Source organism: Salvia miltiorrhiza, chromosome 1 (genome assembly GCF_028751815.1).
Source record: "Salvia miltiorrhiza cultivar Shanhuang (shh) chromosome 1, IMPLAD_Smil_shh, whole genome shotgun sequence".
Classification (NCBI taxonomy): Eukaryota; Viridiplantae; Streptophyta; class Magnoliopsida; order Lamiales; family Lamiaceae; genus Salvia; species Salvia miltiorrhiza.
In genome coordinates, this window is record NC_080387.1 from 534,437 (window position 1) to 551,200 (window position 16,764).

Here is a 16,764-nt window from a genome sequence, read left to right on the forward strand (position 1 = left end):
AACAAAAATAAGCCAAAAGAAAAGCAAAAAAAAAAAAATCAACTTACCGTGTGGAACAGTTCCCCGACAAATGAAGCGGGATACTATTAACATACTGCAAAATGTGGAGTTAATTAAAGTGCTGCTAGAGATGAGATCACACGGTATTCTAGAGTTTCCGCCAAACTACCGTGTTGATGTAGATGCTCTAAGCCGGATGAATGTGATGTCACATAGAGGTTTAGGAACAAAAAGGTGAAATCTTGGTAGAAGTATAGAGATTTTAAGAGGTTTAAGTTGAAATATAAGTTGTGTGCGTGTATAGATGAGAGAGAAAGATGTTGAGGGAGATAGGGGTGCTGGCCCCGTCGACGGCGCCACCATCGAGGCAACGGGGAGGGAGAGAGAGAGAGAGAGAGAGAGAGAGAGAGAGTAATGGGTTTTGGAAAAAAGAGTGAAAAAGTGAAATGAAAAAATAAAATGAAAAATAGAGTAATGTGTTTAAGAAAAATAAGGGTGTAATTAGTAGTTTAATTAGGGCCATAATTTTCCTAATTTTTTCAAAAAAAGAAACAACTTAATTTGTTTGGGACGGTCCGAAAATGAATACGACTCAACTTCGTTGGGGCGGAGGGAGTATTATATACTCCTATCACTTTAAATAAAATACTATTTAAATTACTATTTTTTAATTATTAATTAATATAATTTATAAATAATATTTTGAATTTTTACATAATTTAAAATTTGTAAAAATTATAAAGATGTGCTAGGTCGTGTATTGCATAATAGAGCGAAAGCTTCAAAGCTTTAATATTTTAAAAAGAGTTAAACCCAAGAAAGTAGTTTGTTTCAATATGACCCAAATATCTTAACAGATTCCCCCAATATGATTCATATTCCTATTAAGCACATATACAGCCCATTTACGTGTAGCCATGGGCTCAAATGTTTTCATATTCTAATGAGAGTGTTATTTATTTCAAAAAACATAAATATATATATATATATATATATATATATTTCTATGTCCCATAAAAATGTGCACTTTTTGTGATTTTAGTACATTCTCACATGAGTGCGTGTACTTTTTCTTTTAGACAATTTCTTTTACTAATAAAAGTGAACCTCTTGTAGTCCCCTTGGGATGGCCTAGTGGTTGGGGTGGTTGCCTGTTGTCCAAGAGGTCACAAGTTCAAGTACTCTCGGCCACAATAACCACTAGGTGGGGTGTGTGTGTGATTTTGTATTATTTACAATGTAATTTCATCAAAGAAAAAAAAGTGAACCTCTTGTGTGCGTGCTTGTTGACCAAGCGCTAATGGATTAATGCCTAAGACCAAAGGTCTTGGGTTCGAGTCTCCTGTGGCACGATCTTTAAAATTCTTTATTTAATATTGTTAATTTATCCAAAAAAATGTGACGATCTTTGAATTTTTTTATTTAATACTGTTAATTTATCCAAAAAAATGTGAACCTCTTCTGTGTATGTGTGTTGGCCAAGTAGCACGGGGTTAATGCTCAAAGCCAAAGTTCTTGGGTTCGAATCACCTGTGACGCGACCTTTAAATTTTTTTATTTAATATTGTTAATTTATAAAAAAAAAATGAACATTTTCTTCTACTAATAACACACTTATCTAACATTGCCAATAATAAAACAATCATGCACGCTTTTATGAGACAAAGCTACTAATAAAACAATCATGCCCTCTCTTATGGAACAGAGGGAGTATAAATTTTCAAATATTGTGATGTTGATTCGAATATAATTTTTTCGACTAACATTAATCAATTTATGGTTAGATTGACTAGGGTTGTAAATAAATCAAGTCGCTCGCAAACTATTCGGAACTCGACTCAAAAAAAGTTCGTTCAAATTCCTTTAGAGAAGTTCGATAAATAAACAAACCAAACTTGAGCTTGATATTATTCGGCTCGTGAACAAGTTCGTTAAGTTATTCAGCTAGAAAAATCTAAATTATTAATAGGTACAACTTATATTTATCCACTAAAAATAATAATAATTGTAATAAATCTTTGTTATAAAAAAATAATTAATATATTTTTTTCATTTTAAATGAAATCATGTATTTTCAAAATGAAATAATTAATATTTTGAATATAAATATAAATTTTGAAAGTTTGTGTAGACTCGATTAAGTTCGTGAGCCTCAAGGTATTCGACAAATAAAATTTAGGATTCGATTTGATACAAAACAAGTTAAACTTGAACACACCACTATTTGGTTTGGCTCAACTTGATTACACCCCTAAGATTAACTCACGTATTGTATATAATTGCCCTTTTCCTTTTCATTGTAAGAATTAATTATAATTTATAACTTAAACTTTTTGAAAATTTTATTCTGTAGTCACTTGGATTTGTTTTTCTGTATATTTTGAATTTTGAAAAATTATTTATCTAATTTATTTCAATTTTTATTTTATCTGAAATGTTGTTTCAAAATTCTCCAATGAGAGTCTTATTCAGTTATGTGGTTGCCTTAAAAAAAATAAAAAAAAATCTCGAATGTTGGATAATAGATACTAGTAGGGCTGTATTTACTTTGATGGATAAATTTAACCATAAAAAAATAACAAAAATTTATGCCTTTGAATGTCTCCTTTATTTTTCAATATTTGACATTAAAAGAGATGTTCACAATTTTTTCTTCCTTTTTTTTCATTTCAAAGATGGATAATATTATCACACAAAAAATAAAAGGAATTTATGATCCATCTTTGAAGTAAAAATAAAGAAGAAACAATCTCTTTTATGTTAAATGTTGAAAAAAAAAATGAGACATTCAAAGATATAAATTTTTGTTATTTTTTTTTTATAGATAAATTTATCCATAGAAATGAACGCACTTATTAGTTATTAATAAACACAAAAATTCGTGTGGAACCGTTTTTACGGTGAAATCGAATTTTCAATGATACTATTTCAACATATAAATAGCACTTTAATGTGTTTTATATGTTGAAATAATGTCTGGAACTTGAGAAGTGTAATTCCTTGAGGAGAGTAGTCCCGATTTAAAGCAAAAGCAAAGCAGTGAGAAGTGTGAAGATTTATTTACTTATGTCGAAAATAGTTGAATAGTAAAAGTCAAAGTCCGGCTGCCTTTCCGGTTGAAATATACAGACACGGGGAATAAAAGTCGTAGATGATGATTCATCCAACGGCCCACAATTAATGAGATCATTATTTTAGTAAAAGCTACTCCGCATTTGTCTTCATCGCCGGCTTCGGATTCTGGATCTTCTCCTTCTTCACCGGCCCCCCAAATCATTCCTCTCTCTTCGATCCTAATTTTGTGCTCTCGTGGAGATTCAAGAAACCGCTTGCATTTTAGTTCCATCGCCTTCGATCGATTTCATTTTCTGAATTTGTGAGTTTTTTTTTTCATGTTCATTCACTGATTTCAGCTCATTCTTTTTTTTATCTCAATTTCCCCGCATCCTTTCTTTTCTCTCACTTGGAACTGTTACTAGTGATAATTCACTTCTTTTCTGCACTCGATTTCTTATCCTTAAATCATTTTGCGAGATCTGCTCGAACTTTTCCGCGCCTAATCGAATAGGTTTCGTGCTCAAAGTTGATAGAAGATTGTCAATTTTACTGTAGCCGGATTACCGCCCTAAGTTCTATTGCTTCATGAATTTTTCCTCAAGTTCACTCTCCACTTGATATAAATTGAGTTAAATTACAATCAAATTGGGTGCTCCTCAACTGCACTTTGTGAAGTGCCGGGGGAGTCAGGCAATGAATGTTTTAGGTAATAACAAGTTTTCAACTTTATTGACAAAATTGGCCACAATCGAAAACATGTGAGACAGAGTAACTTTGAAACGCATAGAACACCGTTAGCTAGAATTTAGACTTTTGGAGCCAATGAGTCCACACAGGCTTTTGGTCTGAATGAACCTCTCATCGACTGTTGTTACCTCACTGTCTCTCTGGAAGAAGTATGTAATTGGCCACAATTTCTTCTCAGGATTAGCTGACTAGAAGTAAAAATTCGTTGAGTATTTTTGTCTATTTGGGTTTAATCTACATGGTTAACAATTAGTTGTGGCTAACATTTTCCCATTAAATTGTTTGTAAAAAAATTTAAACTTACATCATTAGTTCTCTTGCTCAGCGGATATCGTGACATTTGTGAAGATCCTTTGCTTGAACGGAATATGAGTTGTTTTAGCTGTTGTGGAGATGATGAGATCAATAGAAATGCTGATGGTGGAGGTCCATACCCAATAAAAACCGCAGCTGGTAATTTATCAATCTTTATAGACTTTCATGCCTTTCATATGAAAAAATTGCTACTTTTTTATTTTCTTCATTTTAAAACCTTTTTGTGAAATTTTACACAATTAATTTGTGTAGGTGCTTCAACTAATTGAGAATTATGCTACAGGCCTTGGTATACAACAACTGGTTTTATTTCTGGTGTTTATCTAATTGGCTTTTGTGAAACTCATATGCTTGGTGCTCAGATTTTGGAAGTTGACCTTTTTGTTCCTATATGGGGCAATGTCTGTGGGTTTCTCTAACACTATCTACTGTATATTGGATTTTAAACTAGTCTCCTTTTTATGGTGAAAAGAGGTGTTGATTTGAAACTAACCTCTTTTTTATTGTGAAAAGAGGTGTTGATTTATCTGGGTAGGTCCGAGATCTAGTAATTTTACACTCATGGCATCTTATTTGCTGGTAGAGAAGCTCACTCCACTTAATCCACAGCACCATTATTGTGTCACTGGTGTTATTTGCTTTTCTTTGACATGATTCCTTCTGTTCATTTTTGTCGCGAAGATTTGTATAATCAAGAGTTTTCTGGTAGGCCATGCTGGGAATTATCACACTACTGAAGCCACATCCAAAGATCAAGCTGTGAAAATACAGCCTATCGCAGTTCCGTCAATTCCCGTGGATGAACTCAAGGAAGTTACAAGTAACTTTAGTACAGATTCCTTAATAGGGGAAGGCTCATATGGAAGAGTTTATTACGGAGTTCTTACCAATGGTCGAGCTGCAGCAATAAAGAAGTTGGATGCAAGCAAACAACCAGATGATGAATTCTTAGCTCAGGTCTCTTTTGAATATTTATTCTAATTCTTGTCCTTGGAAGAAAGTATTCGATATCTAAAATGTCATGCTTTTGAACTTTCAGGTATCTATGGTGTCAAGGCTGAAGCACGAAAATTTTGTGGAACTACTTGGTTATTCTGTTGATGGAAATCAACGTGTTCTGGCATATGAATTTGCATCTAATGGATCTCTTCATGACATTCTTCATGGTTTGTGAATCACCTAACATAAGTCATTTTTTGAGATTTTTTTTTCTTTGCCTAATGATTGAAATATTATGTTCATGTCTAACACATAATCACAATAATGTTTTATTTGATGAATGTGGTTTCTTTCTAATGTATCTTGTTTGTGTTTTCCCCCTATTATATTATTGCATCTTTTTGTGTATACAGTATTAAGATAGGTAAGCATGTGGTAACTAATAGAAGCAGCAATAGATGCTCTATGTTTTGCTGTCTTTGGCATTCTTTATTTGCATTTGGTTTCAGAAGCTCGTTGAACTGCAGATGCTATATATATCATTGTCATAGATCTTGATTTCTCTCTCTAGTGATAACTATCTTTGAAATATTGGTTAAGCATTATATCAGCTAAGTTTGCTTTAGATGGCAGTCATAGATAGTGCATACAAACACCTCTTAGTTCAGATTAAGTTCAAATTGTTTTTTCAGTGTAAATCATCCATTAGACGATGCTACTGCATAACTTTTTTTTTTGATGAAAGATGCCCTAAACCCCGTGGCGGAAACCACCTAAAAATGGTGTTTGTAATTTTATTTTCCAGGAAGGAAAGGTGTTAAAGGAGCGCAGCCTGGTCCTCTTCTTTCTTGGGCTCAACGTGTTAAAATTGCTGTGGGTGCTGCAAAGGGCCTTGAATATCTTCATGAGAAAGCAGACCCTCATATTGTCCACCGTGATATCAAGTCCAGCAATGTACTAATTTTTGATGATGATGTAGCTAAGATTGCTGACTTTGATCTATCAAATCAAGCTCCTGATATGGCAGCACGTCTTCACTCGACTCGTGTGCTTGGGACATTTGGATATCATGCTCCAGAGTGAGTTGTTTTAATTACTGATCATATAGATTTGCTACAAATATGTGCTCATCTTTTCCATTTTACGATTTGGGCAGATACGCAATGACTGGACAGCTGAACTCAAAGAGTGATGTTTACAGCTTTGGTGTTGTCCTTCTGGAGCTCCTTACTGGGCGCAAACCCGTTGATCATACATTACCTCGTGGGCAGCAAAGCTTAGTAACATGGGTACTGTGCTTGCTCCCCTCCCATATTAAATTGTGCTCTGGCTTGTTCGTGCTTTATATTTCTGCATTGTTGGATGTTCCAGGCTACACCAAAACTGAGTGAAGATAAGGTCCGACAATGCGTTGATGAGAGACTGCAAGGAGACTATCCTCCCAAGGCTGTTGCTAAGGTAATTACTTACATTTTGCAGCATACATAATTTTAGGTGTGAGAGTGAGGAAATGATATATGGTTTGGGATTATATGTTGAATGCAGATGGCTGCTGTTGCTGCTTTGTGCGTACAGTATGAAGCAGATTTTCGGCCAAATATGAGCATCGTCGTGAAAGCACTCCAGCCTCTATTAAATACTCGTGCTGGACCTACTGGTGAAGCTGGACTCACATGAAAATGAAGATGAAGATATCGTCTCTCTATATATATATATATATTTGGTTCAAGATTTTGACGAATCAGGAACTCCTCCTAGTATGATTGTTGGTTCTTCGTTGTGATTATTTAAATTAAACAATGAGAGTCCACCGAGGCATGTATTATTTTCATTGTTTCCTACCTTGTATTATAATGAATTTCTGTATTTGACATTCTTTCAGGATACTTGCATTGCATACACTTTTCATATTCTTGTAAATTATATAAATATTGAAAATTAGAATTGTGAGTTTGGGAAATGCAATGAGTCGGTGTTGCTGAACAACACTTAAAAGTCGAAAACAGAATACTCTGGGGTTTATTTTGAGATACACATAGGTGAAAGAAAATAGATGAAGTACTAAGGAAGAAAAGGATTGAAACAGGGATGAGCCTCCTTCTGTCTTTGATACGCCCTAAATAATGGAGAATGTTATGCAAAATCATAGAAATATTAGATTTGATTTCCACATAGCATACCTTGAAGCAGTTGATCCGCCAAGAGCAAGTGCTCCAAATATGATGAAAACAAATGGAATGGACGCAGCTCCCATGCTGCCTCGTCCCACCTTGGAGCTTCCGACTCCACTCCTCGACCCTCTTCTTCCAACTGCAAATCATCAACTTTCAACATTGCCATTCTCTATTTCTCACATAACTCTCAACTACCATCTAACTCTCTAAACAAATTACCTTGAGAGTTCAACAAAGTATGCGCTTCCGAGACCTGCATTTATCACTTCACAATTAGTAACCTAATCATCAAAAATCCCAATTCAATTCTTCACAAACCAATTTGAAATTGGACTCGGCTTCGGGTTTCAGATGAGGTGGAAATCGATCGGGATGAGTTTCCCAAACCTTCCTTCTGTAGGCAGACTTGATCTACATACCAAATTCCAAAATTTAAACTCAAATTAGGTTTTGATACAAATTTAAAGTGTGTTTTGTTTGTGAACCTGAGATTGGGAGGGAACGGAATTGGGTGGGAAGCCCAGCAAGATATTGGCCTCGTCGTTTCGCATAATGAATGCTTCAACTCAAAATTCAGAATTCACCGCCGCCCGCTTTTGAGTTGGATCCAACCTCCACGTCCACATTTTACAAAACTACTTTTTCAGGCGCTTACAAATTACAATCACTTTATTTTTCAAATACGTCCCAAACCATTCATCACATTAGACTAGAGTAGTAATAAATATTTTTAATAATTTTATGAATTTATATATCAATTACAATTTTAATAAAATCTGATTCGCTCTTGCACCGTGTACGAGAATTATGTTATACAATGTTAATTAAAAAGTCATATCTAGGAATATTTTCTTGTACTACCATTATTTTTATCATTCTAAAAAAAATACAGTTAGTTGCGATCTCGTTTGATATAACATGCAATTGAAATTAAAGAGTTATAAAATATAGTAATATAATTTCCTTCTTTTTAGTTGCATTAAAAATTAATATAATTAAAAAAATATATTTAAGAAATTAAAAAGATTGATATCCAATAAAAATATAAGAATTAAAATTAAATTAATATAAATCTAAGAGAAAATAACATGTTTCATATTAAAAGAAATGAGAGAAGATAGAAAAAAAAGTTTAACTTGAAACATTAAATATTCATAACCTAACCTGTCCGTTATGAATTGATTTTGATTCCGTCTCACAAAAATATGATTTTTTTATTATTATTTATGATCGTCTCGTCTCACAAAAATATGAACATTTTTATTTTTGTATATTACCCCATCACAATCCATTTAATTTTTATCTCTACTTTGAATAAAATGAAACCCATTTTTAACTCATAATACACTTTTATCTAATAAGTATTTATTAAAACTCGTATCACTCATTAATTAATGTTCATATGTTTTTGTGAGACGGGTGGAGTATTTTCTATTGTTTATTGATGAAGATTTATATGTATAAACTTTGGATACCATTACGTAAACTCTGGATCATTTCCTCATCAATCTAATTAAACATGGATTAGCATCACATGTTTGTTCATTGATCCAAAGAAAGATAGCACAAGATTATACCTAAATTGAGGTTTTTGGCCTATACTAGACTCAAATAGCTGTCACTAGCAATGATGTGAATTTTCAACCAAAATCCCTACGTTTGCTTTGTCCCTTTGAAATTTAACTTTCCATTAATAGAGTCTCACTCCTCCAAATTGTTGTCTGTCTTTTTTTAACTTGTCATACAACACCACCCAATCTGATATTCATGTATTCTCCCTCCGTCCCACCATTTTAGTCCCCTTCCACTTTTCACACATATTAAGAAAATGCATTTAATTTTTATATTTTTATCTTTTATACCCTTATTTATTATTTTCACACATCCTTTTCACATTTAAGTGAAGCATTAAATAAGGTTAATTTAGTAAAAATAATATTTTTATATAGTATTAATTAGAAAAGTGGACTATCTTTTTGGGACATCTTAAAATGGAATAAGGGACTCAAATGATGGGACAGATGGAGTAATATATAATGTAAGTGTGGTTTTCCATATATATCATGATTATTTTTTCTTAAATGGGACCCACACTCACCCATCGTCTAACACGACTTAGCTTATTAATGCTTGCCGAGGAAGAACATTCACCAATATAACACAAGAATTAGGAAGATCCCTTGAAAACATATAGTATCATAACAAAACACAAGAATTAGGAAGATCCCTTGAAAACATCTAGTATCATAACAAATGAACAGGAAATTCAACCATAATTGCTCACAATAGTTAATTTTCAGTCTTCTCTTCCCACAGCTTCTTCGTTTTCTAACAAAAAAAAGTTTGTCAACTATAGTATTAGTATATATGGGGACTGATAGACAACACAAAACCTCATGTCACAAAATTGTTAGTAAGCTTTGAAATCCAACATTGGAAGGGAGTTGCCAAACTTACCATCACAAACAACCATAAAATTAGCCACGTACTCAGCCCACTCAATACGGACTTTATCAATTTCTTCCTTCGAGTAATATTCTTCACAAAACTAATAAATACAACACAAAAAATTGATTAAGTGAAAAATATTAAACAATCTTTAAATAATTTTGGAATAAAATGTTACTTACCATGAAAGGGATTGGAATAGTGTTGTTAGATCCATAATTCTCAATGATATCTCTCATGTACCGCATCACATAGAATCCACATTCCTTATTACCGAATTGTTGTTGACACTATATAAAATGACATAATCAAAGCGTGATATAATTTAAAATGGTTAGACGTGTTGAAGCAAGAGTTTCATACCTTGATCACGTCCCACGAAGGACTAGGTTCCCCGCTTTTTCCTATGCTCGTATTGAATATTTTTAGGGCCCTACACACATTAAACTACATATCATGGATAAATTTGTATATATACAACCTTAAAAATAAATTAATACTACAACTTACATTTTCATGATACTCTTCCACTCCTCAAAATGAATTTCATTGCTTATTGAATCCAACACATATATAGTTTCAGTATGTGGATCAATCACCATAAGGATCCAATGAAAACTAAAGAGACGTACATATATAATTAATTATCACCAATTACAAACATAAGCATTAATTTAACTAGAAATCAATCATTTTCACGTACCCGACGTTGCATGGCATCAAAACAAGTTGCTTATCCAATGTACCAATCAACCTTTGACCTACAGTTATCGACTTTTGGCTTTGATCAATACTCGGATCTTGTGATACTTTATGTGGATTAACAAATCGAAATCTATGAAGAAGGTTTGCCTTCTTACATTCCTTATATAAGCACCTACAAATTCTCACAACAAAAGTATAAAAATTAATATGAATCAATAATCCAATAAGATTATAAGTAGAAGAAGGTTTTATGAAAAAGTACTCACAATACGTAGGCACATATGCAAGATGCCCCGATAGGTTCCAATTCACATAGTTCTTTGATTTGGTTAAAGAAAATGTATTCGAATTGGGTTTCCTCATCACCAAAGACATCACCATGTAATGGTATTTTAATACTGAGTCCATCTTTGAGTTCGTGTCTAGTGCTCGTGTAAAACAATTTCAATAAACTAGGCAATTCTGTTATCTTCGAGTTGACTCGATGTGTTTTTGCCTGGAAAAATTAAATGGTGTTTGAATAATTTAAAACTGATCGAATTAATTAATTAATTAATAAAATGTACGTACCTTAATATTTTTGCGAAGCTTGAGAGCCGATAACACCTTTTCATCAACGACTTCTTCCACAATATCATCTTGATCTGAACCATGAATATCTTTCTTCATCACATGATGACGGAGCTCTAAAATCTTTGCATTCAAATCTTCCATTTGTTTCTTAAACTCCACTTTCATTTCTTGCACAGCCTTTCCCATCTCCAATATTTCTTTACCATGATTCAAGTGATTAGCTGTTGGACCACTACATTTCTCAACACCTTCCTGTACTGGCTCATCACATCTAATTGACACAACACCACATTCACACATGTGTAATTTCTACTAAACTTGAATGTTAAATATTACTTTCTTGCTTTAATTTGTAAAAAAATAAATTAAAAAAATGCCAAGGTAGTAGAATGATTACCGTTGTTGTTTACAGTCAGGATCTTCTTCAGTAGTATCCTTAAACAAATCAGCATCATTGTCTAAATCAGTGAGTGATTGGGGCGTGTCCTTTTCCTCACTTTGCTTCTTCTCTGCCATTATTACATCATAAACATCAAATACATACAAAATTACAGCAGTCATAAAAAATTAAAACAAAACCAAAAGAGGAATGAATCTCTCTATTATTCGGAAACTTTCATGTACTAGCAAACAAAATGCTGATCATATATCGAGATTTTGTCTAATACTATTAGTTAAGAATGTATTATCAATTTAACAACTATTAGTATCAAACTGCATAATTAATCCAAATACAAATATCAGTTTTGTCATCAAATTTAATGCTTTTCACTTTGAAAATTTTATACCATTATTTGAAAATTACATTACATGTGCATATATATACATGTAATAATGCGTGTAAACAAATTTGTAGGTGTTTAATATTAAGCAGTTGTAAACCCAAAAGCCAAATGCTAAGAATTAATACCAATAACTCAGGGATGAGAAAATATATAAAATCTGAAATTAAGCAAAGAGATATATATAGAGAGAAGAAATAAAATAAAAATAAAGAAGAGATGAAGAGTTACGCGTCAATTCTTGCAAAAGCATTCCACACTGTGTGCGCTGAAGAGTCAAGCTTTTGCGATACAATTGAAATGCCTCAACGTCCAACTCCGTCCATTCCGACACTCTCGTCTTTTTACGAATCTGCTTACTTAATGAATTCCAAATGCTGTGTCTTTTATTTCTACAAATCTTTTTACTTCTTCTAATAAAATTTTTTCTTGCTGCCTCGTCCCACCCACACTCCATGTCTATGCTGTCAAGTTTGGGGGCCGCGCCTGGCTTTTATATTTATTTTTGGTGGGAGCTTACCTTTAATAAATTCCAATTTTCAAAAACAAAATCACTATAACTATGGAAAATAAAAAAGTAATTAGCCCTTATATGATGTAATATTCTCTTTTATTTTCGAGAAATTTGCCATTTCAAATTTTAGTACGATATCATGCCAATTTTTTTCTTTCCTTAAAATTTAACATATCCTTAAAAATTATGGAACAACTCTTTCCTTCCTAAAGGTGCTATATATGTAATTTATTCGCCTATAAGAAAAGATTCCTTAACTACTCTACCAAGAATATATATGAAATCAGTTTTTTAACTAAATAAAATAAATCAATCAATTAAAGTAAAAATGAAATGCAATTTTAACACATATAAATTTATCTGGGAAACTATGATCAAAGGGCACCAATAATTACTCAACGACTTCATTTATAATACTACAAATTAAATTAACAAACGACGTCTTAGCCTATCATCGATTATCAATTAAAATATCTAGGAACTAGCGAAAACTATTTGTCTTCCAAATAACTTTTATTCCCCATTGAAAAATACACTAAATAACGTCTAAAAGGTTTCAATACAACTTACCATCCAACGATCCATATTATTTTTGAATAATATTAAAAAACTGTTAGATACCGAAAGATCAAAGCAAAGAATCGAACACAACACGAGAGACATGAGATTTATGTGGTTCGGCAAGAATGCCTACTTCCACGGAGGGTCAACCGATCTCTTATTAATACTAGTAGAGGAAACGTGTGTTGCACGTGTTATGCTTGATAGTATAATATTATGCTAAAAGTTAACATCATATTTAATGCAATACTCAAAATATTATTGTAAAAATGATTGTGAATAAAATTTGATATACCTATTTAATTTTAAAAAGTCAAATATTGCTTGTATCTAAAAAATTAAAAAGTACAAGCAAATACGTCAATTACTAATTAGTCTAAACTATTAAATGTGAATCTATTTTCACATCAAATCTTCTCTACTTTGACTTTGATGGGTGGAGAAAATTTCTTTCTCTTATTTTTGCTTTCAGAGATAAAAATTTTCAATGTGCAATCATCATCATCTTCATCTTCATCGCTTGTAATGTCAATATAATCATGAAGAACGTTTTTTGTGATTTTTCGTTTTCCCTTTCCTTGCACTTCATGAGGCTGCACTTGTAACTCTGCCGCTCCAGTTTGCTTGGTCTTTTTAGTTGTTTTTTTTTATTTCTCCCACTTCATTTGACATGGCCTTCTTCCCTATTTTTTTCTTTCCCTTTTTTTGTTTTGTCTTGGGTGCCTTCTTAACTATTTCTTCCCTTCCTTCTTCATGATCTTTTGTTTCTTCAATTGATGTTACCATCGATTTCATTACAGCATTCATCGGGTCACATTCTATCTTTTGGATTGCACTTGCTATAAGATTTAGCTTTCCCCTATCATCGAGTTTTGCATGCTTTATAGTAGTCATAAACCGCATTTCTGTTGAATTTGGAGCGGCCAGACCTCTATAGTATGCAGAATCGTTTTCATCCTGGGAAATTAGATATTTAAATTATCATCATGAGTAAATTTCTTAAAAATTGATAGTACTTGTTATTTTGACAAACGACTATTGACGAAAAAAATTAAAACTTACGTGACTGATTGATGAAATATACTCATCCACTGAGCATCCTACATATACTGCTGTAACCTCATCGAACATTGTAATATTTGCATCATAATCTCCTTGTATGACATTTAAGGTTATTCTAAACCTGGAATTGTATGTTCAAAATATTAATATTAATGACATGTATTTTTGTATTAAATTTTTATGTGTTTGTACTATTGTCTTTACCTCGGTGTTGTCTCAACAATCTCCTCATTGCATTTTTTGCATATTGTAGTTTCAACATTCTTTGGGCATGATGTTGAGCACGTTTTACAGGAATTATATCATATTGATGCTTTATTTTCGACCTCTTGAACTATTCCCATAAAACAATAGTAAGATTCCTGAAAGATCAAAATAGAAAATTGTGATAATTAAAAAAATAAATCTCAATTAATATATAAGTATAGATAAACGAAAAAGAAAAGAAATAAGCAACTAATCATTTGCAAAGATTATTCTACGAAGGAGAATAGGGAATGCATGTTCAATTTGTTATGTAGTACCTTCACCAGCATATGCTGATTTTCTTTAAGGTCTTTCAACGTCACTTCCTTTGCATGTGTCATTTTTTGAATCATTTTTGATGTTGTTATCCTTAATGGATCATAAGTTTCATAGGATCTGCATTTACGACATAAGAATAAGACAAGTTAAATGATTGATTGGATTACTATATTAATAAAATATAAAATAAATAATTAAAAGAACAGTTTCCATTATTTATTCCATACCTTTGCTCCATATGTTTAATCTCTGGACATTCTGGTGAAGTTTGTAATACGGATCTCACTGTACTTTGCCAAAGCACCTGACATGTAATGTATTTTGTTATTTATGGTGCTAATATATATATATATATATATATATATATATATATATATAATTAAATGTATTTTGTTATTAATGGTGGTAATATATAAATTAAAATTTTAGTTGTGCATGATTTACCTAAAAACTTTTTTGCAGTGACATTTGTGATGACAATAATTGGATTTTGCTCTAAAACTTTTTGTAGCTTATCTCCTTCATTTATGGCCATATCTTTCCAAAGACTGATTTCCATAAATTGATTCATGTATCATTAAAAAGAATTCAAAGTGATTAAATAATTATGAATTTTATTAAAAAAATGAACAAATAATGACATCAAATAAAAAACAAATTACTTACTCTTTGTTTATGATAGTTATGTCTCTCACTGTTTTTTAATGTGCACCCGATGTGGTTTTCATTGGTACCATTTTACTATTTTCAACTCGTACCAAAGTTCCAAAGACATCTGCTCAGTATATATACAGATGTAAATGATATACATGAAATATGTTCTAATTAGTAATAATAAAATTGAAATATAGATGTTGAAATATATGCTCTTACCGAAATCTTCTTTTTTGTCAAACTTTGATTCTATATCCTTGAACTCAACAAAATTGTATTGTATCTTCATATCAATACTATCAAATGTTTCGGTCACAACAGTGTACTTTTTGAGAATCAATTCTTTTTCAGGATGTATGCTAGGATATCGCCCATAAACTTGTCTAACCTCTCCATTAGAGATTAAATAGGTTTTATCCACCTCAAATTTTCGGACAAAATTATCTATATCTCCATTGAACATTATTGCTCCAATTTGGACACCCTGCAAAGTTCATAAATGTAAACATTCATTTGAAATATATTTGTAAGTTTAAATTTTTGAATAAGACTCACCTCGTTGTCCATAAGTATCAATTTCTTCACCCTTGTACTTAAGTTAATTCCACAAACTATTTCATGTCCAATTCGTAAAACTTTCAATCGTATTGAGGAGAACCTTTGATTTGTATCTAAAGTTCTTACTGTTTGTGTTGAATTGATCGACGACATAATTTCTGCAATTAAAAAAAATAATGAAATCTTCAAGTAATATGCAAATAACGCTATAAATTTATAATTGTTTAACTTTGTAATGCTTTCTTCTCTTTACATTGCATTTATTTCACAAAGACTTGTTAGATTAAAGAAGACGACGAGGAACAAGTATATTAAGAACTATATTAAAATATACTATAAAATTATATGACGACTCAATGCATAATTATTTAAATAATACTAATAATTATTATATATAATAACTATATGTGATTTTTTTGTGGTTCAATATTTAATATATTACTAATATATATATTTACTATGTGTATCATGATTACTTGAGGTATGTTTATATAAAATCTGTGTAGCATTTATCTAAATTCTAAAAACTAAATTAAATAACCGAAGTATATATATATTATGAAATTTATAACCCACTAAATTTATTCCAAAGTCTGCTAAACAATAACATGAAGAATTTATGAAACAACAAAACCAAGTTTTTTTATTTTGAGGGTACAACAAAACCAATTTCTTCGGCAGATTATGTTTCTTGTTATGAACAAGTTCTCTAACACTATAATATATGGATCTCTAATGATGTCCCAAGTAAAATATGAAACAACTCTATTGAAGCTTCAAGTTAAACACAATAAATATTATAACAAATACGCATCTTTGGGGAAAATAAGTGCGTTCGAGAGAGATAAACAAAAACACGAGCAAAATATGTGTACTGTTGTTGGAGGGGCACTCGGATTCCGGCTGAGGATGGCAGAGATGCGTTCTTCGGCAGTCGTAATTTGTTGCTCTATATTTTTGTACTTCTAATGTTCTCATTGGTGGTATTTATATAGATAATATTTTCAAAAGATGATAGATAGGATTTGAGTTGGAGAAGAATTAGAACTTTAGATGATAGATAGGATTTGAATTGGAGTAGAATTAGAACTTTAATTAATTTATATTTATATTTAGAGTTTAGTTAGTACATAACGTATGATAATATTTA

At 31.7% G+C, this 16,764-nt stretch overlaps 4 protein-coding genes and 2 long non-coding RNA genes across 6 annotated transcripts; 1 reads left to right on the forward strand and 5 right to left on the reverse strand.

The window, feature by feature from the left end:
* The first annotated feature begins 3,025 nt into the window (after positions 1-3,025).
* LOC131007169 (pto-interacting protein 1-like) lies at positions 3,026-6,942 on the forward strand. The gene is made up of 8 exons (XM_057934336.1): positions 3,026-3,376; positions 4,130-4,257; positions 4,829-5,076; positions 5,159-5,285; positions 5,864-6,137; positions 6,215-6,347; positions 6,430-6,516; positions 6,604-6,942. Exons 2-8 carry the CDS (start codon positions 4,173-4,175, stop codon positions 6,733-6,735), a joined length of 1,086 nt encoding a protein of 361 aa, XP_057790319.1. The 5' UTR covers positions 3,026-3,376; positions 4,130-4,172; the 3' UTR covers positions 6,736-6,942.
* Positions 6,943-6,966: 24 nt separating this feature from the next.
* On the reverse strand, positions 6,967-7,928 carry LOC131007179 (uncharacterized). The gene is made up of 5 exons (XM_057934351.1): positions 7,718-7,928; positions 7,551-7,643; positions 7,452-7,485; positions 7,239-7,368; positions 6,967-7,174 (listed from the first exon to the last, which is right to left on the reverse strand). Exons 1-5 carry the CDS (start codon positions 7,781-7,783, stop codon positions 7,120-7,122), a joined length of 378 nt encoding a protein of 125 aa, XP_057790334.1. The 5' UTR covers positions 7,784-7,928; the 3' UTR covers positions 6,967-7,119.
* Positions 7,929-9,559: 1,631 nt separating this feature from the next.
* Positions 9,560-10,134, reverse strand: LOC131007196 (uncharacterized). Its single transcript, XR_009095956.1, has 3 exons — positions 10,044-10,134; positions 9,863-9,970; positions 9,560-9,780 (listed from the first exon to the last, which is right to left on the reverse strand). It is a non-coding gene; the product is annotated as an uncharacterized LOC131007196 (long non-coding RNA).
* A 224-nt stretch (positions 10,135-10,358) lies between these two features.
* LOC131006438 (uncharacterized) lies at positions 10,359-11,474 on the reverse strand. The gene is made up of 4 exons (XM_057933606.1): positions 11,356-11,474; positions 10,956-11,229; positions 10,652-10,881; positions 10,359-10,557 (listed from the first exon to the last, which is right to left on the reverse strand). Exons 1-4 carry the CDS (start codon positions 11,472-11,474, stop codon positions 10,359-10,361), a joined length of 822 nt encoding a protein of 273 aa, XP_057789589.1.
* A 1,880-nt stretch (positions 11,475-13,354) lies between these two features.
* On the reverse strand, positions 13,355-14,698 carry LOC131007185 (uncharacterized). The gene is made up of 5 exons (XR_009095943.1): positions 14,630-14,698; positions 14,402-14,519; positions 14,082-14,239; positions 13,878-13,998; positions 13,355-13,772 (listed from the first exon to the last, which is right to left on the reverse strand). It is a non-coding gene; the product is annotated as an uncharacterized LOC131007185 (long non-coding RNA).
* Positions 14,699-15,067: 369 nt separating this feature from the next.
* LOC131007175 (uncharacterized) lies at positions 15,068-16,504 on the reverse strand. The gene is made up of 4 exons (XM_057934347.1): positions 16,490-16,504; positions 15,612-15,772; positions 15,276-15,540; positions 15,068-15,177 (listed from the first exon to the last, which is right to left on the reverse strand). Exons 2-4 carry the CDS (start codon positions 15,765-15,767, stop codon positions 15,104-15,106), a joined length of 495 nt encoding a protein of 164 aa, XP_057790330.1. The 5' UTR covers positions 15,768-15,772; positions 16,490-16,504; the 3' UTR covers positions 15,068-15,103.
* Positions 16,505-16,764: the final 260 nt, after the last annotated feature.

What these genes read in the sequence shown, in the direction of transcription:
- LOC131007169 (XM_057934336.1), top strand. Translation starts at nt 4,173, where the DNA reads ATGAGTTGTTTTAGCTGTTGTGGAGATGATGAGATCAATAGAAATGCT. An exon ending in TTTGGATATCATGCTCCAGA is followed by an intron (nt 6,138 to 6,214) that starts GTGAGTTGTTTT and finishes CGATTTGGGCAG; the next exon opens with ATACGCAATGACTGGACAGC. An exon ending in CTCCCAAGGCTGTTGCTAAG is followed by an intron (nt 6,517 to 6,603) that starts GTAATTACTTAC and finishes TGTTGAATGCAG; the next exon opens with ATGGCTGCTGTTGCTGCTTT.
- LOC131007179 (XM_057934351.1), bottom strand. Translation starts at nt 7,783, where the DNA reads ATGCGAAACGACGAGGCCAATATCTTGCTGGGCTTCCCACCCAATTCC. An exon ending in CCGTTCCCTCCCAATCTCAG is followed by an intron (nt 7,644 to 7,717) that starts GTTCACAAACAA and finishes TTTGGTATGTAG; the next exon opens with ATCAAGTCTGCCTACAGAAG. An exon ending in TACTTTGTTGAACTCTCAAG is followed by an intron (nt 7,369 to 7,451) that starts GTAATTTGTTTA and finishes GATGATTTGCAG; the next exon opens with TTGGAAGAAGAGGGTCGAGG.
- LOC131006438 (XM_057933606.1), bottom strand. Translation starts at nt 11,474, where the DNA reads ATGGCAGAGAAGAAGCAAAGTGAGGAAAAGGACACGCCCCAATCACTC. An exon ending in CCTGACTGTAAACAACAACG is followed by an intron (nt 11,230 to 11,355) that starts GTAATCATTCTA and finishes TGTGTCAATTAG; the next exon opens with ATGTGATGAGCCAGTACAGG. An exon ending in AGCTTCGCAAAAATATTAAG is followed by an intron (nt 10,882 to 10,955) that starts GTACGTACATTT and finishes TAATTTTTCCAG; the next exon opens with GCAAAAACACATCGAGTCAA.
- LOC131007175 (XM_057934347.1), bottom strand. Translation starts at nt 15,767, where the DNA reads ATGTCGTCGATCAATTCAACACAAACAGTAAGAACTTTAGATACAAAT. An exon ending in TGATACTTATGGACAACGAG is followed by an intron (nt 15,541 to 15,611) that starts GTGAGTCTTATT and finishes TGAACTTTGCAG; the next exon opens with GGTGTCCAAATTGGAGCAAT. An exon ending in TGACAAAAAAGAAGATTTCG is followed by an intron (nt 15,178 to 15,275) that starts GTAAGAGCATAT and finishes TATACTGAGCAG; the next exon opens with ATGTCTTTGGAACTTTGGTA.